The sequence below is a fragment of the Protopterus annectens genome, chromosome 1.part2, assembly GCF_019279795.1.
Source record: "Protopterus annectens isolate FY-2018-M chromosome 1.part2, PAN1.0, whole genome shotgun sequence".
Lineage (NCBI taxonomy): Eukaryota > Metazoa > Chordata > Ceratodontiformes > Protopteridae > Protopterus > Protopterus annectens.
The window spans coordinates 612,483,531-612,506,472 of NC_056727.1; the positions used below are offsets into that span (position 1 = coordinate 612,483,531).

A 22,942-nucleotide genomic window follows, 5' to 3' on the forward strand; every position below is an offset into this window, starting at 1 on the left:
TTTTGAATGTTATTTTGGAGGCCAGGAGGCCTAGTACCAGGAAAGTTTACGCGGATACATGGAGGAGATTTTTTTTATTTGGAGCAAGGGAAAGGACCTTGATGTCTCCAAACCTGATTTACGTGTTGCTCTTCAATATCTTACTGAGCTATTGGACAAGGGTTTGTCTTTCTCCTCAATAAAGGTTCATGCTGCAGCCATTTCTGCTCACTATGATTGTGACCCTCCTTTATTCTCTCATCCTTGGTTTAAGCAATTTCTTAGAGGGGCAAAGAATATAAGACCCCCACGTAGAGCTCCTACTCCTGCTTGGGATCTCAATTTTGTGTTGGAAAAACTTACTCTACAACCTTTGGAGCTTGCAGCTACTGCCGAGTTAAAGTATTTGTCATGGAAAACTGCTTTTTTGTTGGCCATTACCTCTGCAAGAAGGGTTTCTGAATTACAGGCCCTCATGGCAGTGGAGCCTTTCCTGATTTTCATAAGGATAGGTTATCTAATCCTTCCTTTATGCCTAAAGTGGTTTCTAGTGTGGCCTTAAATCAAACTATTCATTTGCCTACTTTTTATGCAAACCCCAAAATAAAGGGAGAAACTTTTGCATACTTTGGATATTCACAGGCAGTTGCGTTTTTATTTGAGCAGAACCAAGGAGTTCAGACAGTCTCAGCAATTGTTTGTTTCTTTTGCTTTGGGTTCACAGGGTAAACCTGTTTCAAAACAAACTATTTCTAAATGGATTGGGTTTTGTATTTCTTTCTGTTATTCCCATCATGGTAAGGAGATTCCTGCTGGAATCAAGCCTCATTCCACTAGGGCTACTGCTACTTCTACGGCCTTTCTAAGGGGGGTAGCTACAAAAGACATTTTGGAGGCAGCTTCTTGGAGTTCAGTGCATACCTTTTCTAAACATTACCACCTTCCTCTTTATTCTAAGTCAAGGGCTGGATTTGCCACTGCAATTTTACAGGGCATTTACCTAATGCTTTATGATTTTTACCATCCTCCCTTTCCCTGCTTTGGGATTCTACCCATAAGTAAGGACTGCAGCAATGTGAGATGAAGAACATAGTACAGTTTTGTACCTACCATAAATGTAGATGTTCGAAGATCCACATGCTGCAAGTCCAATACCCTCCCTCCTTCCCCACTGTAGTTTGACTTGGTGCTATGCTTTAGGTGATGGTTGTTGTTGGGCATGTTTTTGGGAGGTATTCTGTTTTGGCTGTGGCCTTTCTGGTTTGGCCTTCTGACATCTGGGGCAAGAAAGACTGAGAGGGATATGGCGACGATCATGCTTTTATACCCCTGCGCTCTGATGTCAGATCTCGCGCCATGCATGACCCGCCGTCAGCTAACTTTGGTTCGGGCACCCGAGGACAGCGGACTACCCATAAGTAAGGACTGCAGCAATGTGGATCTTCGAACATCTACATTTATGGTAGGTACAAAACTGTACTTTTCCACACCCAAATCAGGGAGTAGTAAGACTCCCTCCTATGGAAAACTGTCTCAAAGACTTGCTTTTAAAATTTCCAAGCACTTCCCAGCTGAGTGCTCCTTTAGGCGAAAAGATTGGTCTGCAGGCCAAAAACTGGGAACTCATTACCCAGGACAAATGGGTTTTAAATATAGTGTCCCAAGGATACCGATTTCATTTCCACACCTTACCAACACCAAGCGGGTGACCAGATCTACCCCCAAATCAGTGGGCAGAGGCCCAAAATTAAGTACACTCTCTCTTAAGCATGGGGGCTATTCATTTGGTACCAGAAGAGGAAAAGGGACAATGTTTCTATTCAAGACTTTTCCTGGTACCCAGAAAAGGCAATACATGGCGTCCTATCCTGGACCTTTCTATCCTGGACCTTTCTATTGTAAATACCTTTCTGGCGATTCCAAAATTCAAGATAGTGACTCCTCACCAGCTGCTTCCTATGCTAGGCAAAGATGCATGGCTGGCAACACTAGATTTAAAAGAAGCATGCCTGCACATCCCTATCAGGGAGTCTTGCAGAAGATACCTATGCTTCAAAGCAGGCTACATGCACTATCAGTTCTTTGCACTGCCCTTTGGCTTATCTACTGTGCCCAGGGTATTCACAAGGTGCCTAGCTCCAGTCATTGCATTCTGCAGGCAAAGAAATATTCAAACATACCCCTACATGGACGATTGTCTAATTCAGACAGAAAGCCAGGACATACTTTTGAATCATCTGGCCTTTGTTCAAAGGGTACTGACTTGTCTGGGGTACACCATAAACGAAAAGAAATCACACCTGGTATCCTGTCAACAAATTATATTCCTGGGAGCAAGCTTGAATACAACTTCCCAGATAGCTTTCCTAACGCCAGAGAAACGGATTCTTTTGACAACCTACTTCAAACAAGTGGTCACAAAAAAACAGTTATCTGCAAGGCAAATACTGCAAGCCTTGGGGTTCATGGTCTCCTGCGTTCTTCTAATTCCATATGCAAGGCTGCATATGAGGAAACTGTAATGGTATCTGAAAAGCCTATGGTGTCAATATTCACAGGATCTAGAAGCAGTGATTCCTATCATACCTTGCCTGCTACTAGAGTTCCTTTGGTGAGCAGAGGCCTGCCACCAAAACAAGGGACTATCATTCACACTACCCCCTTCACCCAAACCTTGACAACAGACGCATCAGACTATGCATGGGGGGCTCACCTGGCAGGGAGGTGCATTCAGGGCAAATGGAACCCAAGTCAAATGCACCTACACATAAATCAAAAGGAAATGTTAGCTGTAGAGAATGCTCGGACAGCCTTCACGGACCACATTCTTCCAGGACAACTAATGGTAAAGACCAACAACACCACGGTCATGTGGTACATAAACAAGCAAGGGGGTACCCATTCTTACCCCCTCTGCAGACTAGGCATGGCATTGTGGAACACAGCCTTGAGCTACCCAGTGAATCTACAAGCTCAATTCCTGCCAGGAAAACTAAATACACAGGCAGATGGACTAAGCAGAAACCTCATGGACCCACACGAGTGGAAACTGGAACCAAGGATTTTCAACATGTTGACAAGCAAATGGAGGAGCCCAGATATAGACCTGTTTGCCTCCCCTCAGAACCATCAATTGGACGAATTTTGCACAAGGATTCCCCACAAATTAGCTTGGAAAGTGGATGCTCTATCCTTCAGCTGGAGAAACCTATCAGTTTATGCCTTTCCTCCTCTGCCTCTGCTCTCCAAGGTACTACTAAAGATTAAACAGGACAAGCCAAGGATGATCTTAATTGCACCAGACTGGCCACAACAACATTGGTACTCCCTCCCGCACAGTGTGTCACGCTTGGCCCCATGGCACCTGCCTCAGTCTCCTTCCCTGTTGTCTAAGCAGGAGAACCAGATTCTGCACCCACAGCTGCAAACCCTGAACCTAGCAGCCTGGCTAATTACCTAATTTCTCCTTTACCACCCCTCAGGAAATCAGTGATGGATATCATTTTGGAGGCTAGGAGGCCTAGTACTAGAAAATCTTATGCTGCAAAATGGAAAAGATTTTGTACCTGGAATCAGTCTCAAGGGATGAGTGCAGCAGTGCCCAATTTACCTCAGATTCTACAATATTTGACTGAGATACTTCATACGGTCTTGTCTTTTTCCTCCATCAAAATCCATGCCTCAGCCATTTCGGCTCATTATAACACAGAGCCTCCCCTCTTCTCTCACCCACTGCTCAAGCAGTTCCTCAGAGGGGCCAAAAATTTAAGGCCACCCAGGAGAGCTCCAACTCCAGCCTGGGACCTTAACTTTGCCTTGGAGAAACGCACTCTTCCTCTTTTCGAGCCAGCTGCTGCTGCAGATTTAAAATTCCTTTCCTGGAAAACAGCTTTCCTTTTAGCAATCACTTCTGCAAGATGGTTATCTGAATTACAGGCCCTTATGGCAATGGAGCCTGTCATCATCTTTCATGCGGACAGGATGTCCCTCAGAACCAATCCCTCCTTCATGCCCAAGGTGGTATCCGGTGTGGCTCTTAATCAATCCATTCATTTGCCTACCTTCTTTCCTAACCCACAGAACAAAGGGGAACGGATACTGCACTCCTTAGATGTGCACAGACAACTTAGATTCTACTTGGACAGGACTAAACCTCAAAGGAAATCTGAACAACTGCTGGTGGCATTTGCTGCAAGGACAGAGGGGAAAGCTATTTCAAAGCAAACCATTTCAAAATGGATAGGCCACTGCATTAATTTTTGCTATAAGCACCATGGAAAACCTATCCCACAGGGCATCAGACCCCATTCAACCAGGGCTGCATCTACCTCTACAGCCTTTCTCAGGGACATCCCTACAAGGAACATCCTAGAAGCTGCTATCTGGCGTTCTGTACATACTTTCACCAAGCATTATCATTTGCCAATTTTCTCTAAATCCAAAGCTGGTTTTGCCACTGCAGTCTTGCAGGGCCTTATAGCTGGTCCTAATTCTATTTAAATTCCTCCACCCAACATTAGCTTTAGGAATCTACCCAAATATAATGACTACAACAGTGAAACATGAAGAACATAGTACATTTGTGTACACTTACCATAAATGTAGATGCTCGAGTATATTCACTGTTGCAGTCCTGGTTACCCTCCCTTCAGCCCCCTTTCTTCTTTTGGCTGTACCTCTACTCTCACTTACTGTGCTCAAAAAGCTTTTTGGTGTATTTGCTTTTTTGTTGGAGGTATATCCTTGTATTATAGATTTAATTGCTTCCCATTAGGGGGGCACCTGACATCTGGGGCAAGAAAAACGAATGTAATGGCATCGGCTGCATGTTTATACCCCTGACGTCATGGAAGAAGGGACAGCAACCGACGCTGGACCCAAGACTTTATTAATCAGGCTGACTGAGGGCTACTGCAAGCAGATAACCCAAATGTAATGACTGCAACAGTGAATACACTCGAACATCTACATTTATGGTAAGTGTACACAACTGTACTTTCAAGAACCTTGTCTTTCTGGTAGATTCTTATTGCTGGACTTTGAAGTATTGGGCCATCCCCACTAGCTTTCTGGTAGGTCTTTTCTGTCCCTTGACTGAACCTGTCACACAATCTGAGGATAGATTCCCTTTGTGGGCTGGAGAACCCACCTACACTCCTATACGGTATAAGATGTGCTTTCTTTGTAGATAGGATTCCATGTCATCTTGTTGGAGGTAAAATAGCCCTCCTGCTCTTTAAGGCCTTCAGGTGAAATTTTCTTAAAAGGTCTCAAGTGTCAGAGCTTCAAACTCTTGCCTGTACAGTGCCATATCTGATGATGTTCATCGTGTTACCCTGCTGCAGTCATCACACTTGGGTTATCCTGCCGTCAAGCGGTCCCGCAGTCGGCCCGAATTCCAAAGTCTTGGTCTGGCGGCAGTTGCTGTCGCTTCTTCCCTGACGTCAGAGCGCCAGGGGTATATCAGAGGCATCCGACGCCATTTTCTTCAGTCTTTCTTGCCGCGCGGTGCCCAAAGCAGAAGCAGTTCGCAAGTGCCGGTTGGCCGACACCTGAGATTTTCAAATCGAGTTTCAGTCCGAAGTCTTCAAAGCTAAGTACCCCGTTGGGGAACCTTTTCTTGCCTCAGTCTGATGTTAGAAAAAGTTAACAATTGCATTTCTTGTGGGAAGCAAATACCTCATAAGGACTTTCATTCTTTTTGTATACCTTGCCTAGGCCCAGACCACGACGTCATTGGTCGTCGGTTTTGTGCTAGGTTCAATAAGCGAACTATAAAGCGACGCTTTGATTTCGCACGACACTACTTTGGTAGAAAATTTAATTACTCTATGCCGTCGGAGCAACCGACTACCGGCGTGCATAAAAAACGTAAAGATAAAGACAGGCAGCCTAGATCCAAGCCAGACTCCGAGGCCTCGGCTGGGCCGGTCGCTGGTTCTCCGGTTTTCAGTGAGGTGCCTACGCAGCCCCTGACTACCGCTGAATTGGATCCCCAGACCGCTTCGGATCCCTCAGCAGAGAGTTCTAGGCCGACGCAGCCATTTTCTTTAGGCCCTACCGATGACATTGCAGTAGGAGAAGCCGGTGCTGTAGAAACATCTTCGGTTTCTGAAGGTGTCTTCAGACTGACTACTCTCACCATAAAATCTTATGCTAAGCTTAAGACTCCTCTAAAACCAAAAAAGCCTACACTTCATTCTCCAGGTCAAGGCCCTATGCCTAAGAAACATATGCTTAAAATGGCTGAAGATTTGATTTCTTTGATCAGGGGTTCCCAACCCCCCCCGCCCCCGACAAAAGGCCTAGACAAGAGGAGGATTATGCCTCCTCTGATCAAGTGTCTGTTTCCTCAGGCTCCTCTGAGGAACAGGATTACTCCTTTCCCCCTTATGAAGATTCTGATGCTGAAGATTCCATTCCCTCAGCTTCTCCCCCTGAAGATTATTCCTTTGGGGAAACCTTACATACCATGAGGGAACATTTCCACTGGGAAGGTCAGGACTACTCCAACGCAAAGAAAAGGCTCCGAGAGTTTCTTTTACTCCCTCAGCACAGACCACTTGCTATCCCCCCAGTTTTGGACATTGTGGATGATGTTTTCTTAGAATCTAGTCTAAATCCAGATTCTCTGCTTCCTGCTCCAGCCAAACCAGACAGATACTATAGAGTGCCTGACTCACACAAATTCCTATACAAAAGCTCTGTTGCTGATCCAGAGACAATCTCTCAGGGTCCCAGAGGGGCTAAGGCTTCTATGGCTAAAAATCCTGTACCCTCTGAAAGGGACGCCAGAGCACTAGATAGGTGGGGGAAGTAGGTTTACACCTCAGCTACTCTAGCTATGAGAGCACTAAATTGTCAATTTCACATGCTTAAATACCAGCAATTCCTAATGTCTCAAATAAAACAAAAGATGGGCACGCACCCTCAACAGTCTGAATTCAAGGAAATACAAGATCTGTTGCACGCAGCTGAACAGGTGGGCAAACATACTTTACAATGTGGTTTTGATGCCTTGGAAGCTTCCTCTAGAGCAGCTGTTACTGGGCCTGTTATACGTAGGCATGCTTGGTTAAAGGAACAGTCTCTGCCTGATCATGTTAAAGTAAAGTTACTGGATGCACCCTTACAACAGGATGTCTTATTTGGGGTTAAAGCAGAGGAGGTTTTAAAGAAAATGGAGGATAAGGCAAAATCTATGCAGACGGTCAAAGATTTCTTACAGGCACAGCCCCCACGCTTCAGCAGAAATTGGCCAACAAAAAATTGGTCCTTTCCAGCTTCTGACAGACCACAGAGGGGTAAATACAGGCTCCCAAGGGGCAGATGACAAACACAAATCCCTTACAAACCTCACCAATGGGGCACTGCAACACAGAAGGGAGGAGAAGACAGGTCCCAAACTATTAGAAGGCAAACACAATGACTTAAACCTCAAACTGCCAAGCAAAACTCTCTTGGTAGCTCCCTTGGGAGGAAAATTAGCACTTTTTGCAGACAACTGGCACATCGTCACAAAGGACAAATGGGTCCTAGACATTATCTCACACGGATACATATTCCATTTCCACACCTTGCCAAGGATAAAAGGAATGCCAAACTTGCCACAAAATCAATGGGCAGAGGCACAAAAACAAATTACAGCTCTCATGGACATGAGAGCCATTCAACTGGTACCTACACAGGAGCAAGGCCAAGGATTTTACTCCAGAAAGGACAATGCTTGGAGACCCATTCTGGACCTTTCAATTTTAAGCACCTTCTTGCAAGTACCCAAATTCAAGATGCTAACACTACAGCAGCTTCTTCCCATGTTGGGCAAGAAAGCTTGGCTAGTAACGTTGGACCTCAAGGAGGCATACCTGCATGTCCCTATCAGACAAAATTGCAGAAGATACCTCCATTTCATTGCAGGTTCAACCCATTACCAATTCTCTGCACTGCCCTTTGGCTTATCTACTGCGCCCAGGGTCTTCACAAAATGCCTGGCACCAGTAATTGCATACTGCAGACAAAGAGGAATTCAAATATACCCATACCTGGACAACTGTCTCATCCAAGCAGAAAGCAAGGACATTCTCTTACAACACCTGGCTTTTGTAAAACATCTTCTAAGTTGCCTAGGGTACACAGTAAATGAAAAGAAATCAAAACTAGTGCCCTCACAAAATATGGCATTTCTGGGTGCCAGCTTGAATACAACGGCCCAGATGGCTTATCTGACGCCAGACAAACAACTACAATTAACTCAATACTTCAGAACAATGGCAACAAAGACCCAACTCCCTGCAAGAAAAATTCTGCAGGCCTTAGGCTTCTTGGCATCTTGCATACTACTAATATCATTTGCAAAACTGCATATGAGGAAATTACAATGGTACCTAAAAAGCGTATGGACTCAACACAGCCACAGCTTGGAAACAATGATACCTCTCATTCCCTGCCTTCAACAGGAGTTTCTATGGTGGTCACAGGCATGTCACCTCAACAAGGGTCAGCCTTTCACCCTACCCCCAGCCAGGCAAACTATGACAACAGATGCATCGGACTATGCCTGGGGGGCACACATGGCAGCACGGTGCGTTCAAGGCATATGGACTGCAGATCAAAGGAATCTGCACATCAATCAAAAAGAAATGCTAGCTGTACAAAATGCTTTGACAGCCTTCATGGACCTCTTAACATCCAGGACAGCTTATCATAAGGACAGACAACACCACAGTAATGTGGTACATAAACAAACAAGGGGGTACACACGCCTACCCTCTATGCAGGCAAGCAATGACCTTGTGGAACACAGCACTGGCTTACCAAGTTCAATTACAAGCTCAATTCCTGCCAGGAAAAAAGAACACATTGGCAGACGACCTAAGCAGAAACATCATGGATCCCCACGAGTGGAAACTGGATCCACAAGTATTTGCAATGATAGCTCAAAAATGGGGGCTCCCAGACATAGACCTGTTTGCCAGCCCTCAAAACTATCAGCTAACAAAATTTTGCACAAGGACTTTTCACCATCAAGCTTGGAAAGTGGACGCACTCTCATTCAGTTGGAAAATGATAACAGTATATGCCTTTCCTCCATTACCCCTTCTCACAAAGGTGCTACTGAAAGTCAGGATGGAGAGACCCCAAATGATACTCATTGCCCCAGACTGGCCACGCCAGCCCTGGTACCCACTATTAAGGAATATGGCCCAGGACCCACCATGGATTCTACCACAAATTACCCACCTGCTCACACAGCAAGACAATCAGATTCTACACAGCCAACTCAAAACCTTAAACTTGGCTGCATGGCAAATCACCTAAGCAACCAGCCAGCTCCTCTCTCACAAGCTGTTATGGATGTTATTCTGGAGGCCAGGAGACCCAGCACCAGGAAAGCCTACTCAGACAAATGGAAAAGATTTTGCGCCTGGAACCAAGCTAAAGGCCAAAATACCCTTCAGCCTGACATACCTCAGATTCTGCAATATTTAACTGAGATGTTACACAAAGGGCTTTCTTTTTCATCTATTAAGATCCACACCTCAGCTATTTCTGCTCACTACAACACGGATCCTCCCTTATTTTCACATCCACTCCTAAGGCAGTTTCTCAGAGGGGCCAAAAACATTAGGCCTCCCAGGAGAGCACCAACACCTACTTGGGACCTCAACTTTGTTATGGAAAAACTCACGCTACCTCCTTTTGAGCCAGCTTTCTCAGCTGACTTAAAGTTTATTTCATGGAAGACTGCCCTGCTGCTAGCAATTACTTCAGCTAGTAGAGTTTCAGAGCTTCAGGCACTAATGGCAGTAGAGCCTTTCCTCATTTTTCATCAAGACATTTTCTCTACGAACTAAACCCTGCTTTATGCCTAAGGTGGTATCCAGTGTGGCTCTAAATCAATAATGAACAAAGTTGAAGCAGCAAGCACCAAAGCAGTAGTTCCACTGTTAGAAGAACCAGACCGTGGGATGAAGTATAAAAGACTTTATTGTTCTTGCCTTGTTAAAACCAATATAGAAACTTCACTTTCAGCAAAAAACTTTCGTTTCAAACCAGAAAAAACAATTGAGATCAAGCGCTTTCGCTTGGCTCAAATACCAAGCTTTATCAAGATGAACTGTTTACTAAAAGGGCCATTAATATATGGCTCACCTTCGACCATGTGACAACAGGTCATAATTAAGGTTTAAAGTTGTACATTTTCAAATACCAAATCAAAAATTTATTATTATTCGTGTTTGATCTGTCATATTGACCTGGCTACACTCATTTATATATTATTACATTATTATCCATTACATTGATGTTCACAAAGAGAAATATATATTATAAAACAATAATATGTTAAAATATTTAATTAATAATCTTATGTCTTATATTAAAAATTCATTCCACTGTGTATCTTTCACCCTACTACTTGGTTGTATACCACAAGTGTCTACTTGATTAAATATACACACAATGAATATATAAATAAATATTTTTTGTATATGAATAAATACTTTTAAAAATATTTTAAAAAATATTCACTAAAATGCTTTTTAAATACTAATATAAAATATGTACAAATAAATAATATATTAATGTATATAAACAAATGGATGACCACTGACGTGCTTAAAAAACAAAATCAATTGAATAAACTGTTTCTATACACAATACATCCACCTTTCGTACATATTCACAATCTGGCCATTCTTAATTTTAGAACACTTCTTATATTAATATTGTCATTCAAACCTGGACTAGTAGCAGCATCTAATTTAAGCTGCCACAGAAGTTCCTTATATTCTAAGCGTGTTTCCCAGTCACCACATCTGCCGTCCATTTGTACCTGTTCTAATACTATAAAATTTATTTGCATTTCTGGGCATGTAATGGAATGTTTGTAGAAAGCATTGGTTTCTTTTTTTCTGGAAACCTCATACAAATGCTCATAAATTCTCTTTCTTAGAGATCTCTCTGTTTTACCAACATAAAAACTAAAACATTTTGTGCAATAACCCAAGTATACTATTCCTTGTGTTGCACAATTCGTGTAGATGTTGGCTTGAAAATGAAAGTTCCTTGAGGGGATATATAAAGAGCTTCTGTTTGAAATGGATGTACACTGTTTGCACATTCCACATTTGTAAGTGCCTTTTTCAAATTTTTACCATTATTGATTCTCCCTTGGGGTTGAAACTTTTCAAATAATTCTTTAATATTAGTTTTCCTACATCTAGTAAATCTAGGGTATCTTGGAATATGTTTTTTTAACTCTTCATGTCCTGTCAAAACCGGCCAAAACTTAGAAATCACTTCTTCAATTTGTTGAGAATTATTTGAAAAAGTGTGTATATAGTTATTAGAAAAAACAGTATTATGTGCTTGGCTAGGTTTTGGTTCCTGGGTCTGGCCCAAACCTAATAAAGGGGGATACTTGTCCTCCCTGTGATCCAAAACTTCTTTACTCATCTTATCTATCAAAATTTCAGGATATCCTCTTTCTAAAAACATATTTTTTAATAGTGTCAACTCTTCCAAAAAATATTCTAAAGTGCTAGACATTCTTGATGCCCTTATCATTTGACCCTTAATTATGCCTATTTTCTGATAGAATGGATGGCCACTTGTAAAATGGAGGTATGTGTTGGAAAAAGTAGGTTTCCTATACAACTTAGATGTAAACCTATTATTGGAACAATCTTTGAAAACTGTCACATCTAAATAGTTCATTTTTTCATTACTGCTAGTATATGTAAAAGACAAAAAAGAAGTGGCGGAATTAATATATTCAAAAAATTCCAAAAATTGTTCCTCAGTACCACTCCACAAAATACTTACGTCGTCTAGAAACCTAGTATAGTGTTTTATGTACTCCTTCCATTTAGTGGAAAAAATAGATTCTTTTTCCCATCTGTGTAACACTATATTTGCATACATGGAGGCACATGGCGCACCCATTGCTACTCCCTTCTTTTGTTTATATATCTCTCCATTAAAAAACATAAAATTATTTTCCAGTATAATCTCCATGAATTCAACAAGTAAATTAATGGTGTTGGCCGACAGACCTGATTCTTTAACTAATATTTCATTAAACCAATTCAAGCCCTGTTGATGTGGAATACTCGGAAACAAGTCCACAACATCAGTTGTTATCATTATTAAATCAGATTGAAAAAAATGTGCTTGTATGCCCCTTAAAAAATCCTAGGAGTCTTTACATATGTACTTCAAAGTTGCAAATTTCATAAGCATATAATCAACAAACTTTCCTATAGGCTCTAAAATACCACCTTTACCTGACACTATAGGCCTAAATTTCAATGGTTCGAGACCTTTATGTGTCTTGGGGATCCCGAAAATTATTGGTATCTTAGGTTTAACAACATTCAGGTAATTATAAACTTCCTCATTAATAAATCCTTGTAGTAAATTGTCCATTAAAGTGTAATTGATTTTAGAATAAGCCAAATTCACTTCATTTTTGAAAGCAATTCATATTTCTCAGAGTCCTGTAACATATTAAACAAATGCATTTCATAGTCCTGCATATACATCAGAACCAGCCCTCCTCCTCTATCTGGCTTCATAGTTCTACATTTTTCTTTCCTAAGAAGCTGTATCAATGCAGTTTCTTCTGGCCCCATATTAGACGGTGCTTTATCTGATTTTTTGGAAATAATCTTTCTTATTTCTTTACTAACCATCTCTTCAAACACTTTTAGAGATGGGTGGGTTGGGGGATTAAAGGTGCTAGTTCTGACTAATGTAGTTTTTGTACAGGGCTGTCCATTAAAATTCAAAATTAAATTTAGCTGCCTTATGAATAACTTCAAGTCTATTAAGGCTTCTGCTAAATCAGAAGGGCACGCTGGAATGAAGTGTAAACCTTTTATAAACAAATCAAAAAACTCCTTCTTGATTTCAATCTCAGTGAAATTATATACTGTGAAATTCTTGTCCTTCACTAATGTGTACTCTTTGTTAGCTTCACGTTCGTCTAGAACCATCACATTAGAATCATCAAAATCTAAAAAATTAGTCATGTCTAAATCTATGACTTTCTCCACTTCTGCTGTTGGAAGTTCTCCCCCCACCGTATTAATCTGTCCTGGGGAAAGTGAAAATCCTGATGAGAATTCTTTCTGCTTTTTTCAGCTAACCTTTCACTCCTTCTGAGTGGTTCAGTGAGAGGTTGTGCATATACATTCCTATGCGTGTTCACCTGAGCTCCACCCCTATTACGGTCGTCCTTCCATTTGTTTCTCATCACCACAGGGTAAGCTAGCCCTTCTTTATATTCATTTAAATCCCTTTCTAATTTGTTAATCTTTCTATTCAGAATTTTCATACAATACTGGTCTACCTCATTAAATACGCTGTCGTAGTTTTTCTTGACAGATACAAAACTGGTGTCATTAATCAACTTTTCATTCTGGACACTCAAATCTTTTAGAAGAATATCAGCCTTCGCCTCATATTCCTCAATTATTACTTCCAATACCTGAAGTCCAGCTCTATTAAAAATGTTACACAATTTCTCATAATACTCTGTTCCTGGCTGCACGTTGTTGGGAAACTTAAAACAACGCAAGCCTTTAGGAACTCACTCAACATTTACACATTCCTTTAAATAGTTAATCTCTAATTGATTACTTTTATACGAATATAGTCTTTCTTTTAAATTATTAAATTGCTGTTCAATGCCAGTTTTATCAACCGGTACAGTACCTTGCTTGAACCAGAACTGCTGGCCCGCCCAGGCATTGAAGCTGAATTGCTTATGTAAAGCGTCGGGTTCAGATGAACGCTGAGAGGGAATTACATCCATAGAGGTGATACCAGCTTGTTTAGCTAAGAAAAGTCCTTGATTTGAATCGTTTTGCGTTCTTTGTTGTGGAGCAGCTGTTTCATGGATTATACGCGTTTTTCTTTGCTCTAACGCCTGCTCTTGGTTACCAGGAATTGGACAGGAAGTCCCGCCTCTGTTGCACTTTAGCGCCTCGGTCAATTAAACAAGTCCAAAACCTTATTGAACTTTGAGCGTGTCACCAGGGCATCCTCACCCGGCGTTTTGAATAGTTGTGGTGTGTCAAGAAAGTCCCCTTGGTCTGCTTCCTCTGCCATGGAAAGCACGTAGACCAGTAATTAACAAAGTTGAAGCAGCAAGCACCAAAGCAGTAGTTCCACTGTTAGAAGAACCAGACCGTGGGATGAAGTATAAAATACTTTATTGTTCTTGCCTTGTTAAAACCAACATAGAAACTTCACTTTCAGCAAAAAACTTTCGTTTCAAACCAGAAAAAACAATTGAGATCAAGCGCTTTCGCTTGGCTCAAATACCAAGCTTTATCAAGATGAACTGTTTACTAAAAGGGCCATTAATATAGGGCTCACCTTCGACCATGTGACAACAGGTCATAGTTAAGGTTTAAAGTTGTACATTTTCAAATACCAAATCAAAAAATTATTATTATTCGTGTTTGATCTGTCATATTGACCTGGCTAAACTCATTTATACATTATTAGATTATTATGCATTACATTGATGTTCACAAAGAGAAATCTATATTATAAAACAATAATATGTTAAAATATTTAATTAATAATCTTATGTCTTATATTAAAAATTCATTCCACTGTGTATCTTTCACCCTACTACTTGGTTGTATACCACAAGTGTCTACTTGATTAAATATACACACAATGGCTCTAAATCAAACCATCCATTTACCCACCTTCTTTCCAAACCCACAGAACAAAGGAGAAAGACTCCTGCATTCCTTGGACATTCACAGGCAGCTACGTTACTACGTGGATAAAACTAAGGTTTTCAGAAAATCTGACCAGCTTTTTGTATCCTATGCTACAGCATCACAAGGAAAGGCTATCTCAAAACAGACCATTTCCAAATGGATAGGACATTGCATACTTTTTTGCTACACCCACCATGGAAAACCAGTTCCTGCTAGCATAAGGCCCCACTCTACCAGGGCAGCAGCTACATCTACAGCCTTCCTCAGGGGGGTGCCAACCAAGGATATTCTGAAAGCTGCAACTTGGAGTTCAGTACACACCTTCACCAAACATTACCACTTACCACTTTACTCTAAGACTAGAGCTGGCTTCGCCACTGCAGTTTTGCAGGGCCTTCTAGCCTCTTCTAACCCTGTTTGACTCCACCTCCCATCCTTAGCTTTGGGATTCTACCCAAGTGTGATGACTGCAGCAGGGTAACACGATGAACATATAGTACAGTTTTGTACCTACCATAAATGTAGATGTTCGAGTGTATACCCTGCTGCAGTCCAGGTTACCCTCCCTCCATCCCCTCTGAACTAGCTGAACTTATCTCTACCACTCTATCCTATACTACCTCTGTGGTGTATTTGCTTGTGCCTAAGGGTTTTGTTTTATTTTTTCATATAGCTATATGTATATATATATATATATATATATATATATATATATATATATATATACACACATATATATTTTTTTTGCCTACCTATTAGGGGCACCTGACATCTGGGGCAAGAAAAACTGAAGAAAATGGCGTCAGATGCCTCTGATATACCCCTGGCACTCTGATGTCAGGGAAGAAGTGACAGCAACCGATGCCGGACCAAGACTTTGGAATTCGGGCCGACTGCGGGACCGCCTGACAGCAGGATAACCCAAGTGTGATGACTGCAGCAGGGTATACACTCGAACATCTACATTTATGGTAGGTACAAAACTGTACTTTTTATGAGGATTGGTTGTCCCTTAGGATGAATCCCTGCTTCCTTTCTTAGGTGGTTTCCAAGTGTTTTTAAGATTTGATAACCGGGTAGAGCACTGATTTTCCCCAGGAGCCCTGCCCAGTAGTACATAATCAAGAAATATTGATTACAGTATAAATGTTATTATGTAAATGTGTAAGTAGGAAGAATATACAAAAAATATAAAAAATGTGTTGCAGTGTAAAATAAACAAATAAAAAAAAAGTACAAAGGAACTACAAAAAAGTAAAACTTCACATTTCCAATTTTCTAAATGTCATATGTAAATTTTCCCACATTTAGCAGAATAAATCTCTTGATCAGTCAGAATACCACTGTTGTCCTTGATCTATTCCATTCATATCCTGTTTTTTTTTTTTTTTAATTTTTTGGACAGAAACTAAAGGGAAAGAAATCTTCGTGCTGTGGGTACTTCCCAACAGCTTGGATATTACTTGAAGGAGGTTCATGAGTTAAGAACAACTGACCCGATATTTTTCAAGTGAATGGACAACAGCATTATATTTTGCCATAAGGTGGTTAACTACCCATTGGAAGATACTGAGTTCAAAGTCCACTTTTCTAGGGGAGTATCTCTGTCCACAGCAATCTTCTCAATGGGTGTGTGCAGTTACCAGCATTTGTGCTTTGGCCACTTGTCTTTCAGTGCACACCTTCACCAGGCATTACTGTCTTGACAGTGACCCTAGAAGTCGAGCCCTCTTTGGAACATCTTTACTTCTGGGCTTATCTTTCTGAGCTCCGTTTTGTAGAATCATTCCGCTTATTCCACTTTGGAGTTTCGCTGCATGGATTCAGCCCATCAGTGAGGATCCCGTGTATTAGATGTAGCAGATATGCTCTTAGAGTATCATTTGGTTTGTGAAGGGCACCATCCTTAATTTGTCAGGTATACAGTTTTATTCCCTATGAATGAATGCCTTTTGCAGTCAGCTCCTGTTGTCAGAGTTCCCTGTAAATAATGAAAACATATACTTACATATTACTTGTTGAGATGATGATGGTATAACTTCAAATCTTCGTTATTGTTTTTTGATTTGTAGGAGGGTATTCACAACTTGCTAGCGGTGAACTGTGTGAGGGATAACTGTATTTGTGTAACTAATGCACAAAATCATAGCATGCATCAGTACAGTTGTGTGCATGTATCTGGGAACAGGACCTTCATGTACAATTTGCTGAACTTCATTTGGTGGAAAAAATGAATACAATCAAAGAACTGTTAATGAGAGGCCTTTTTATAGATAACCTGATATGGCTAGGCTGTATTTTTACTTTCATTGGCTACGATTACCATGCTGTACTATGCAGTTTATACCATTTCCGCACATGATATGTAACCATTCTTAATATTATGTTTTCTGTGACTTGAATATGCTTGTTACGCATCCTGTTGTATATATACAGTACTTGAGACCCAAACTGACTTTTAGCTCTACCCTTCTGTAGTGTAGAGGCAGTGCCAGTCACTTCTCCATTCCTGAAGCTACAAACAGAACTGTGTGTCTTAAGTCCCTGAACTCAGTACCTGAGCATGTGTCCCTTTCTGTGCCTTTGCAGAATATGTGTACAAGTAAGCCTATCATGAGTAGAAAAATGACATTTTTGGCCATATTTTCTTCCTCTGTATGGTATTACTTTACCTGCATTATAGTGAGTAACCGTATTTTACAGTGTATTACACCCCAGAACATCATGGCGAAGGAAGCTATACTAGTTTGAGTTTGTATTTTGTAGAAGGCATGGTCTGTAGAACCCTGACTGTATGACACCATTTTATCTGGCCTTATTTCTGCATTAACACAGAACGTAAGGAGTATGAACTAATGGTTTCTTTGTGTTTTCATGGGAGAAGGTGTCACCAGATTTTTTTATATTACTTTTTGATTTTTGTTAGTTGGAAGCTACTTAACAGGTATTCTGGTAAAAATAGACATTGGTCATTCTCCTCAGTTATGTGCCAGGTTTTTTGTCTTTGTGACTAATGTGACATTTTAGGTGTTGGGACAAATTCTTGATGAAAAGAATGTGAAATTTCCAGGAAAGTTAGAGTGGTCACAGAACTATGGCAAAATTGGTTACAGGCAGGGAAGAGAGAGAAAAATATCTAAACAATGATTTCTTTATATATACAGTACTGTAATTGTGTGGGGTGATGAGAGAACCTTGACATTTACACTTTGTTGTCATTCAGCCACCTAGACCTGGAATATGAAACGATAGTCCTTTTCTTTCATGACATTACTGGAGGTGCTAACATTCAGAGCCCTACAACATGAAAGTTGGCTCAGTTGACTGACTTCTTTGGAATATAGTACCAAACCCAGAGCATAATGGTCACTTGGTAGGAGTATAAAAGTGTCACCACAGCAGAAGGTACAGACTTCTATCCCTGAGGCATGAAGGCAGTCCCTCCATCTGTATCATTAGGGCAGCTGTTTGATGAGAAGCAGTTATTGCTTACCTAAACCGGAATGTCTCCTTTGGATCCTCTTCACATGGGGTCCTTAATTCTGAGTATGTTGCCTTATTGAGTTATCTGTGAAGTGCCTCTTGATGTCAAATTAAACATTTCAGGCTATGACTTCCAGCTATTAGACTCACCCAGATAATGAATGGGCACCTATCCTTTGTCATGGATGCCAACTCTTCTTCCTCTGGAATGTAAAAGTGCCATGTTAGTATAGGAACAGGAGCATTAGACAGATTACTGTAGCATATGGTAATACTGCTTTAAGTCATTCACTTTCAGAAGACTCGTACAGAGTTCAAACACTAATTGTAGAAGATGACTGCTAGCACATCCTTAGTCCCATCAGATTTCTGGTCTTAGAATGAAAAAGTGTTACTGCCTATGTTGTCAGATTTTGGGTAGCAGTAACAAATATTAGTGTCAACTCCTTTTCTGTGAAGTATGGAATCTGGGGTGCTAAACAAATCTGGAGCCATAGTCTCCTAACCTGTAGGTTTGGGGCAAGGCAAGATGTTTCACCATTCTCTGGCAGGAGATTGTAATAGGGCCAGGACACGTAGCCTTTTTGCTTCAGAAGATTGCCTGAAGTATCTCAGCAACAAGGGGGTGCACTAGGAATAGTCTTATTCACTCTTATTTGGAACATGACGACCTTGTTTGTTATTATTGGATACTGCTTTCCCCTGATGCTGCCACAGGCAACAGTAACATAGCAAAACACAAACGCACTCAGTTTTCCCTTATTCTTAAACAGCAGCTACTGATAGCACTAAAGCACCCCACATCCATTCATGCTATGTAAATAATTACTGCCTACTTCTTCCTAAACATGAGGGTGTGTGTGTGTGAGTGCCTGTGTGTGTGGGTGCGAGTGAGTACATGTGGGCACTAGCATGCATGTGAGTGTGTGTCTCCTTTAAGAGTATAAAGCTGCAGACATCTTAACCTGTAATGTGAGAGCATGTCTTTCTGCACCAACAATGATGCATGTTAACGGAAGTGGAGAGTAAGCCAGACAAGTGTGGAGTTTAAGAATGCTTCTTTTTTCTTTTTATTCTATTACCAGAAACTGGGACACTGGTCTTGTGATTCTGGAGTGTAGAAATTATACCTACTTGCAATTGGTGCAGTAGAATCCCACTTTTTAAGTATTTGTACACTCTTAGAAGTGTTAATGCAGTCAGAACATTGGCAAGAACTTTTAAGAAGTGTCTGTCTATTTTCAGATGTCTCGCTTTGTTGATCTGTTTGTCTGTCTAAATTATCTAAGTTATTAATTATCTGTTTGTCATCTACATTTTTTAACTGTTTGCATTTTGGTAAGTGAGTACAATAACTGATGCAGGCTGTCTTTTTTATTTGGGGACCTATTGATTATGTCTTAATTAATGTATTTACTTAATAGGTATAATAGCTGTAGTCCAGCTGTATTCTTGCACATGAGTTCTTGCATTGCTTTCTGTAGGAATTTGTTTCAGCCTGAATGATATATGTGGGTACCTAGTCCAGCCTAGATTCTTAATGCTGATGAAAGCCTGCCAGACCTCATGTTTGATGTGTTAACAGCTGGAGACATAACTGATTAGGTCAGCCAGGGAAATGAGAGGCAGTGTTACACCTTAGTAGTATATTGAGATGGATAGTGAAGTAAGTTTCAAGGAATTCTAATCAGGAGTCATAACTAAAATGTGAAATTAAGCTACTGCAGTTAGAAGAAGGTTTAAGTGTACCAAGGCGTTTTAGCAGCTTACAGATAATACAGATTGCAGTGAAGCAGTGGAAAATAAACACCATCATTATGGCACAACAGAGATTCACAGCAGTACATAGATAAGCAAAGAAACAAATACCTAAAATTATGCTGCTTAGGTTGTGATGTGTTATTGGGGCACAACATGCACTGCAAGAGAAAGGACAGACTTAAGAAATGAAATTGTGTCAGTATGGTGTCCCCATTGGACCAATTTGGGTATAACAAGTGAATCAAGTCTGTCCATCTAGAATGATGTAGAGAGGTTAATAGTGCTTAAAATATGAACATGTAACAAAATATTGCTTTTTTTTTTCCAATTTCTGAGTAGCACTATCAGCTGTTGATAACATAGGTTAAGGGGTTCCACTATGGATTGTTCTGACATCTGGTGACACAGCTTCTTGAACCTAGAATTAAGAATTCTGCCTGTTGTTCACAATTCTGTAATGCGTGATGTACATGCTTCCCTCAGCTTTATGTGCCTGGAGCTGAATTCCCTACATTATACAACCACTACAGTTTTGGACTTTACTTTTCTTAAAATGAGGCAGATGAGGAAGTGCAAGTCATCTAAGGAGCACAACAATGGTGATGTTATGGAATCAGACCTGTCTAAAATGATGTGATGAGATTACTAGACCCTTTTATGGATATGTTTGCAAAGCTGCATTCATTTCATGGCAGCTTTTCCTTATTTTTTCACCCCTATGGGTTTGACAACCTTTTGACATTGCTACTTTCCACTGTGCTGAACTTTTGAACACTTACTTTAGTGGGAGCAGACTCTGACTTTATGTGGTTTTAGTAATTTATTGAGTTGCGTTAAGCGTCAAGTTTTCTCTTTTTCATCGACCAAACACACATGTTGGGCATGCTGACCCAGTCAGTGTAAGATTATGTCCATAGACAGTGGAATTAATTCTTTCTTTAACAGTTTACTCAGATCATTGTTTGGCTAATTGATTGATACTAAAAATTATAGTTATGCTCTCCTCACTCAGAACTCTTTAGCATTCATGTCATAATCCTTATTAAAGCTTATAAAGGTGCATGGCATTGTTGTATACAACACATTACTGCCTTGCATGACGTGCTTATTTATCTTGTGGTTCTTGCATGGTATGTTAGGGCCTCTTGATGGCCCCATAGAATTGCTGTAGTGAATGTTATTATTTTCACTGAAATATACAGTAGGTGAAAGTAATGCAATGATAAAGCATGATAGGACTGGCAGTTATCTTGCAGGTGCATCCTGTCTAGTAGTTGGTACTATTTTGCTGGCTGACCTTTTTAAAGCTTACTGTTTAGCATGGCTTATCACAGAAGAAGCTGGTAATAGATAGTCATTGATTAGAAATATTTATTTTGCTGGCATTATAGACAAATTGTTTCATGTTTTGCATATCATAATAAATGTTTTTCATCTGCAGGAACAAGGAAGACTGTGTTGTGGACAACATCAAAGTGTGCAGTAATGATAGTGGAACAGGGAAGTTTAAGAACATCTGTATAACTATGAGGGTACCTCGTAATCCAACTATTGGAGACAAATTTGCAAGTCGACATGGACAGAAAGGAATTCTTAGTAGGCTGTGGCCAGCTGAAGACATGCCATTCACAGAAAGTGGAATGGTGCCAGACATATTGTTCAATCCCCATGGCTTTCCATCCCGTATGACCATTGGAATGTTGATTGAAAGCATGGCTGGAAAATCTGCAGCACTGCATGGACTTTGCCATGATGCCACACCTTTCACTTTCTCTGAAAAAAATTCTGCTCTGGAGTACTTCGGTGAGCTGTTAAAGGCAGGTGGGTATAACTATTATGGGACTGAAAGACTTTACAGTGGTATTAGTGGGGTAGAATTAGAGGCAGACATTTTCATTGGAGTGGTTTACTACCAGCGTTTGCGTCACATGGTTTCTGACAAGTTCCAGGTCAGGACAACTGGAGCTCGTGACAAAGTGACAAACCAGCCAGTTGGAGGTAGGAACATTCAAGGTGGGATCCGTTTTGGTGAAATGGAACGTGACGCTCTCTTGGCTCATGGTACATCCTTCTTGCTGCATGACCGGCTGTTTAATTGCTCTGATCGGTCAGTGGCTCATGTGTGCATAAAATGTGGTAGTCTTTTGTCTCCATTATTAGAGAAACCCCCTCCTTCCTGTGCTGGAATCCGCCACCGCAAGTACTACTGCACACTTTGTAATCAAAGTGACACCATTGATACTGTTTCTGTCCCTTATGTCTTTCGATATTTTGTGGCAGAGTTGGCCGCCATGAACATTAATGTGAAGCTTAATATAAAGTAAATCTGACATCATCTTTGAAAAGACTGTGTAATTCTCATTTAGTGCTGTTGGTATTACTCAGGCAGTTCCAGAGTTATAGCACAACTTGTGTAGCAGTTGCTGACTTGGACCGATCTTCATGGGTTAGGGAGATGCTAACATTGTCAGTCAAGGAAACACAAAGAAGGAATGACGGATGCTTAATATATAACAAAGATACAGTAACAATACAAGTTTGGAAACGTGTGTACATATGTACTTGTGTATTATACACAATTTTGTATTCTACTTTTGTGAATTTTTCAAGAATAACAAAATACACTTCACTGAAAATAATAAAGTGCTGAATTTTCCAGAATTTCTTTTTATGTATTTGCATGTATATGTACTTGAGCATCTTTTCTTGCCTCAACTCACATTTCCTTCTCTGCCTGTCAAATTAAAAATAAAATCAAAAGATGAATTATGTAGTTATTTTGCAAAAAAGAATAACATTTTAGACTATATTTGTTTTTTTCTAGGGTTCCTTTAATAGTCTATTAGATTTAATGTTTAACTGCTTATAAATTCATGGTGACCTGAAGTCTGCCTTTCTTTTGAAACATGTCACTGTATGCAAATTGTTTTGACAATGGTTGCAATTTTTATAATGAACAATAGAGGGTAGTATAG

The 22,942-nt window shown here is 40.5% G+C and overlaps 1 protein-coding gene across 1 annotated transcript in view; it reads left to right on the forward strand.

Annotated features, from left to right (window-relative positions):
- POLR1B (RNA polymerase I subunit B) overlaps positions 1-22,733 on the forward strand; it is a 498,537-nt gene extending 475,804 nt beyond the window's left edge. The window contains exon 15 of the mRNA XM_044057995.1: positions 21,409-22,733. Coding sequence (XP_043913930.1) covers positions 21,409-22,291 — 883 coding nt within the window. The 3' untranslated portion in view covers positions 22,292-22,733. The remainder of the gene's footprint in view (positions 1-21,408) is intronic.
- Positions 22,734-22,942: the final 209 nt, after the last annotated feature.